The sequence below is a fragment of the Lactuca saligna genome, chromosome 6, assembly GCF_052625555.1.
Source record: "Lactuca saligna cultivar CGN05327 chromosome 6, ASM5262555v1, whole genome shotgun sequence".
Taxonomy (NCBI): domain Eukaryota; kingdom Viridiplantae; phylum Streptophyta; class Magnoliopsida; order Asterales; family Asteraceae; genus Lactuca; species Lactuca saligna.
In genome coordinates, this window is record NC_136422.1 from 98,589,792 (window position 1) to 98,597,286 (window position 7,495).

The following is a 7,495-nucleotide window of genomic DNA, read 5'->3' on the forward strand; positions in this document are numbered from 1 at the left end:
AGCTCACCTTAATGTCATGTCAGTAAGAATCGCCATGTCAAGGATTCTTCCAAATATGCATGCCAAATCAGCAAAAACCACAATGTTAGAGGTAATCAATTGATAACCTCTAAAAATAAAAAATGAAATGTTTTCTCAAATTAATGGCAAAAAAAGTTAAAGTAAATTAGAAATCTAGGTTTAAAATTTTGGATAAAACATTTGTTTTATGAGATTAAGTGTTTCAAATTTATTGAACCAAAAGTACATAGTCTGAAATTACAGGGGGAAATTTGCAACTACACAAACTTGTGTGTGTAATTTGTGTTGACCAGAGACTGCCCCAATTTACTTCTGTTTACCATCATCGGAGACTTGCTTCCATAGAAGAAAGTGCCCCCAGAAGAAATCTAAATTCCTAATTTTCAACAGAAAGCCTTAGATCTGGTCTGATTAAAAGTCTATGCGTGTTCTCAGCTTGTGATTTGGAGCATCCCGTTGATCGGTTTAAGAGATGCCGGTGGCTGCTTCCGCCATCTACTTTTTAAATCTCCGTGGCGATGTTCTCATCAACCGTCTCTACCGTGATGACGTTGGGTTAGCTCTCTCTCTCTCTCTCTCTCTCTCTCTCTCTCTGTATCTGTGTACATATTTGATTGTTTAGGCTATGCAAATATGATCATTTCATGTGGTAAAGGAACAATCTGTCGGATCGATGAAGTGAACCAGTTTTTTAGAATCTCTGTTAATCTTAGTGTCAATATGCAAGCGTAACAGTTTCTATACACTGATTAGTGTTTTGCCATTGTATGCTTGATGGTCAACTGGATGATTTGTAGTATATTGAAAGGGTAACTTACATGGAGTTGAAGAGGGATTGTACAAAACATATAAACATATGGTGATTTAGGGTTCCAGTTCTTTTGTTTCTGCATATGGTATCTGTGGATAATGCTTTTGATCCTCAATTACTAGTCTCTTCCCAGATGCCAACTGGGCCTTGTGCGTATAAGACATGAACCTAACTTCTAGTTGCAAGGCAACTCTTATTATATTCAAATCCTTTAAGATTTCGACTTTGAGACCAATCATTAACGATCAAATTGGCAATTGAGAGCTACAGCTGATATTGAGAAGCGTCTTCTTATTTCTGCCCCCTAAAGTTCATTACTTCATATTCTATATTACTTGTTATAAAAAGTTTAATCCACCTCTCTTGTGTCTCCCCAACTTCCACTCAGCAGAAATCTTTTTGAAATAATATGCTTGATTTTTTGAAGTTCAAATGGGCCTTCTTTATGTGACACAAGCAGTATATTATGTATCAGAAATATGTATATGGTACCTGTATAACTACAAATGAGAGGAAGCTGCTTTTAAAAGCACTCTTGGAGGGTATTTAGAAAAATCTTCGTTGATATTTGTTTTTTGTATTAGAAAACTCTCCTGACATACTTTTAATGCAATCTTTGTATACAGATAATTTAAACACCTGTTTTAAAGAGCTTTCTAGTAACTAAAGGTCATGAAATAAATTTGTTAGGCCAAGTTTCAGTTAGAGACATGAATGCAATGAATAAATTTGTTAGCTGATTTAGTATCAAACAAACCATATTTTTAATCCATTATGGAATATAACAAAAGAATACAATGAATATGATAATGGAATAAGAAGGTAGAAGAGTGAGTAGTCATTACTATTTAATTAAAATAAAAAAAAAAAAAAACTAAATGGTATATTTATTTTGTGATGTTTTAGGGGAAACATGGTGGATGCGTTTAGAATGCACATAATGCAAACAAAGGAACTAGGGACTTGTCCTGTGAGGCAAATTGGAGGTTGCTCTTTCTTCTATATGAGAATTAGCAATGTCTACATTGTCATTGTTGTTAGTAGCAATGCCAATGTTGCATGTGCTTTCAAGTTTGTTGTTGAGGTAATGACAATGCAAATTCTTCCCCATTCTACTGAAATCATAGTATTTAACTAACTTATTTTTTGCGCATTTGGTCCCTAACTTATTTTTTTTAACTCGGAAGGTCCCTACTATTTGTTTTTGTTACGCGCTTGGTCCCTGTCTTACCTAAAAAAACCTATTTTGCCCTTGATTTTTTAATTTATTTAAATAAACACACCCCCAACCCCACCCCCTCATCTTACCTTACCTACCCCACCATTTTTTCCTATTTAAATAATAATATTTTTAGGTAAGACAAGGACCAAACGCGTAACAAAAACAAACAGCATGGACCAAGCGCGTAACAAAAACAAACCTTAGGGACTTTCCGAGTTAAAAAAATAAGTTAGGGACCGAGCGTGCAAATTACTCCATACCATAGGGACCATTCGTGTAATTTACTCTATTATTATTATATAATCAGGCTATTTTGGTCTTATAATAAAAAAGAAACTCGTAGGAATGATGGAAGATTACTAAACCAAAGATTAACTTAAATCTTTTTCTAAACCCTCTTTGGTTTAGTAATTTGCATCTTTTTTACTTGTATTTAACATAGAATAGTATAGACCATGGCATGGAATGATTCATTTTTTTATATAGATATTTAGACTTGCATTCTTTTAACTTTTATTTATTTATTTATTTTCTGCAAATGCAGGCAGTTTCTTTATTCAAATCTTACTTTGGAGGTGCTTTTGATGAGGATGCTATTCGCAATAACTTTGTTTTGATATATGAGTTGTTGGATGGTATAAATTCTCAACACGTTTCTTCAAGTTATTTTATTACTTCTTTAGTAATGTGTACAATTAATTTTCAAGAGATTCTGAAGAAGTTGTACAAACCATTCAGAAATTATCTGAATTTTCATTTTCCTAATTTTCGGAGATTCGTATGATCAGAAAATTCAAAGTATATATTTTCTATTTATCGATTATTTTGCAATTACAATTGGAGACACTAAGTGAAGGCAAATTTGTAATGTTATTTTATTTTATTTTTACATATGGTTAAAGTATAAATTAAATAAACTGTCTTAGATGTGATAACTTATAATCCCCAATATGCAATTTTGTTAGACATATACGATATAGGTTTGTAAAAAAACAATATACTGGACATTCAAAATTTTAGATATCTGAATTTTAACATTAACTTATGTGCTTCACAAAGCAAGTTATTTTTACAAAGTTATTGTAGGATTGGATTATATTTGCAAATTATTTATATCTACATCTGAAACATGCAGAAATTATGGACTTTGGTTATCCACAGAATCTTTCCCCTGAAATATTGAAGCTTTACATTACTCAGGAAGGTGTAAGGTCACCATTTTCATCCAAGGTTAGATTCGACCTTTTATATGTTGTATTTTCTTTTTGATAAATATCTTTTTATATATATATCCTAACTTGTTTATTCTTATATTATTAAACTTTATTAGCCTACAGATAAGCCTGTTCCCAATGCTACTTTACAAGTAACTGGTGCTGTTGGCTGGCGTAGGGAGGGTCTTTCTTATAAAAAGAATGAGGTGAACAGATTTTATTTTATTTTATATTTTTCTTTATTTAAAATCCATATATTTGAATGCTCATTTTTTTTTGTTGCAGGTGTTTCTTGACATTGTGGAAAGTGTAAATCTTCTTATGTCTTCAAAAGGTACATTTTGTATCTTTCTGATCTTTATATTTGTTTGTATCTTATAAAATTTTAGTGTTCCATTTGTAAGTTTCTAATAATTAATGTAAACGATGCAGTTTTTTATTTGAGTAAATTACTGAAATCGTCCCTATGGTTTGGTCAAAATTGCACGTTTGGTCCTAACTTTTTTTTTTTGCACTCGGATCGTCCCTATAGTTAGATTTTGTTGCGTTTTTCGTCCCTGTGGTTTGATTTTGTTGCGTTTTTCGTCCCTTACATACATAAAGTTAGGGACCAAACGTGCAATTTTGACCAAACCATAGGGATGAAAAACGCAACAAAACCAAACCATAGGGACGATCCGAGTGCAAAAAAAAAGTTAGGGACCAAACGTGTAATTTTTACCAAACCATACGGATGATTTCAGTAATTTACTCTTTTTATTTATAATTTAAATAAAAGCAAATTATAAATTTGGTCCCTTTGCTTGACTCAAAATCGCAAGTTTGGTCTAATAAATTGAAATCTTCCCAAATTGGCACTTTTGAGTGAAGTGCAAGGACTAAATCCGAAACAAAATGCAAACTTAAGGATGATTTCGGTAATATTTCAATAAATGTATATTCATTGGTGTAGGTAGTGTACTACGTTGTGATGTAACTGGAAAAGTACTTATGAAGTGTTTCCTTTCGGGAATGCCTGATTTGAAGTTGGGATTAAATGACAAAATTGGCCTTGAGAAAGAATCTCAACTTAAGTCACGCCCTACTAAGAGGTAATATTTCAAGAAATACCAACATACTTTCATATTCTTGTTTATTGTAATTTGTAACATCTTACTTTTTTTTTATTAAAACATTTTACTTTAAAAAATATAACGATTTCATCTAAATACAAAGCAATTTTCACTGCTATAATTGGATACCATTTTCTAACTATAATGTCTTAATAAAAATAAAAATGAAAGTACAATGATATAATTAGGTAGGTTTTCAAAAGTACAATGCCTTAATAAGAATTTTTTTTTTGAAAATACAATGTTGTAATAATAGAAAATAAAGTTTGATTCTATAAGAATCAAATGAATGGAAGTGTACATATATAAATTTGTAATTTATCTTTACATATTATTTATCAATACATATTGTATAAAAGGTCATACATAATTCCAACAAGTTTTTTCACCCTAAAAGAATCATTATATTAGTTTCTTTTGAGAAAGTCTCCAGTTTTGGGTTAAATTTTTTTTTTCGAGATTTTTTTTTTTTTTTTTTTTTTTTAGGGTTAAAAGGTGGGATAGTACCATAGTAATTTTTTTTCCCTTAGAGAATTCGTTTTGTTGCATCTATTTTTAAATTAATATCAAACACATATCTCATTGCTCGTTTTTCTCGTTTTAAACACCTTTCGCCTACTTTATAATTTTCAAAAACGCATAACTAGTGATATTAAAATAAAGCTTTTCTTCTCATGAAAAAATGTTTTTTTTTTTCCTGTTTATGTGAGTGCTTTTTCAAACAATAAATTATAAAAAATGACATTTATATTATGATATGCTTTTGAAAAGCATTGCTATATTCAAGCCAACTTTTTTTAGAATGTGACTTCTCTCATGATATTTAATGTGGTACAAGTCTTTTATAAATTATTTTTAAAACATGACTGAAAAATTTGTCTTTTTTTTTGAAACGTATGACTAACTGTATATTTTTTCTTGAAGAAATTTAATTAATGATTATGGTCTTATAAAAAAAGCACTTTTTAACCTTATAATTTAATTTAACGCGCAGTGGCAAAAGTATTGAGCTGGATGATGTTACATTCCATCAATGCGTAAACTTAACCAGGTTTAATTCAGAAAAGACAGTCAGCTTTGTCCCCCCTGATGGCGAATTTGAACTCATGAAGTAATTATTTCTTTTTCTTTTTCTTTTTCTTTTTCTTTTCATTTTATTAATTTACATAAAGATTATTTATTACAGGTATCGTATCACTGAGGGCGTAACACTTCCATTCAGGGTATTACCCACAATCAAAGAATTGGGAAGGACACGCATGGAAGTAAATGTTAAGGTTTGAAAAATAAAAGAAATTAAATATAGTATACATTATGATTAAGGAATTTTTGACAATTTAAAAAAAATTAAAAATAAATTTCAGGTGAAGAGTGTTTTTGGTGCAAAAATGTTTGCACTTGGAGTTGTAATTAAGATTCCAGTACCGAAACAAACAGCAAAAACAAGTTTTCAAGTGACATCAGGACGTGCAAAGTACAATGCTTCTATTGACTGCTTGGTGTGGAAGTCAGTATCTAAAATCTATATACCTTTTTTTTTTTTTTTTTTTTTTATTCGATTAAATAATTTATTATTAAAATTAAAATTTACAGGATAAGAAAATTTCCTGGACAAACTGAGCCAACTTTGAGTGCAGAAGTGGAGTTGATTTCCACAATTGCAGAAAAGAAGTCATGGACCAGACCACCAATTCAGATGGAGTTTCAGGTAATTTTTTTTTTACATAATTTATATTTTAAATTGAACCTCATATTTTTCTACTAAACCCAAAACCCTAAAAAGATATGTATAATAAGTCACAACCCAAACGCTTGTTATTTTATAACATTTTTATTAAACTATGTGTCAAAGTAAAACATGTTTGGGGATATATTAATTTTTTGTTTTGTATAAAGCTGCTTTTTATTTTTCTTCTGGTTTTGCAGGTTCCTATGTTCACTGCATCTGGTCTACGTGTCAGGTTTTTGAAGGTACATATTGTGGACCCCACAGTTGGTTCTTTCAAAGGCTTCGAGTCTCTAACTATCAGTCTTAATTCCAATTCCAATGTGGATTGGGTTTATGGACAAGGGTTTCTAGAAGAGATAACCCTAAACTTAAACCCTAAACCCTAAACCCTAAAGTGTTTTTCTCATTTTTTCAGGTATGGGAGAAGAGTGGCTATAATACGGTTGAGTGGGTTAGATATATTACGAAAGCCGGATCATATGAAATCAGATGCTAGACACAAAGGATGTGATACTATATTTTGTTTAAATTTATGTTTGGGATTAAAAAGTGAATATTTGATTTGAAATTTGTTTTTGTAAAGGAGTATTATTCTCCATTAGGAAATATCGAGACGAGAGGAGCCATTCTATGCAAATTCATGTTCTTATGCTATATTTCACACACAAGTATGTGTCATTTTCGCTGAGAACAATTTATGATTTATGATTTTACTTTTTCTTTTTCTGTTATTAAAAGCTTTCTAGGTTGTTTTCCTGATAAGGATGGGAAGGCCATCTTTTTTTTTTTTTTGAACAAATACGAGATCAAGAGCAACTATTTGTTCAATTTATTTGATATTTTTTGATGCAACGAAAAGTTGTAATTCAATGTTTATCAGGCCAATGCTAAAATTGAAAAAAACATCTAGATGCTAGCATGTTGTAGTTAAACAATTAGACACATGTACTTTTGACATTAATCCTAAGAGCATTTATAATGTATAGTTCAATGGAAGAGTTAAATGAGATTAAATGTCTAATTAACATTCGATGTATTAAACTTTATCATTTTAGGATGTCATTGTCATTTAATGGATTTTCAGCTCTTTAATGAGAAAAATGAAAGAAACCTTTTAACTAATAAATACTAGATGAATGCCCGTGCGTTGCGTATAAATACCTATATAATTCAAGTCTTTCCAAATATACTATCTCCGTCCCAAATTGATAGTCTCTTTTTGAATTTTGAAGTCTTTTTTTTTTTTTTTTTTTTCAATTTTGATCCTAAATATTTTTGTGTTTGATAAATAATACTTGATGCAAAATATATGAATAAATTGTATTTTAAATGTTTTTTCATTTTTATAAGTTTTATTAAGTAATATATTATACAAATAAAATTATT

The 7,495-nt window shown here is 30.1% G+C and overlaps 1 protein-coding gene across 1 annotated transcript; it reads left to right on the top strand.

The window, feature by feature from the left end:
• Positions 1–324: 324 nt before the first annotated feature.
• Positions 325–6,827, top strand: LOC145001537 (AP-2 complex subunit mu-like). Its single transcript, XM_078960908.1, has 13 exons — positions 325–576; positions 1,739–1,916; positions 2,599–2,689; positions 3,190–3,284; positions 3,385–3,474; positions 3,554–3,602; positions 4,221–4,359; positions 5,375–5,491; positions 5,567–5,657; positions 5,745–5,887; positions 5,974–6,088; positions 6,307–6,351; positions 6,525–6,827. Exons 1-13 carry the CDS (start codon positions 494–496, stop codon positions 6,603–6,605), a joined length of 1,317 nt encoding a protein of 438 aa, XP_078817034.1. The 5' UTR covers positions 325–493; the 3' UTR covers positions 6,606–6,827.
• Positions 6,828–7,495: the final 668 nt, after the last annotated feature.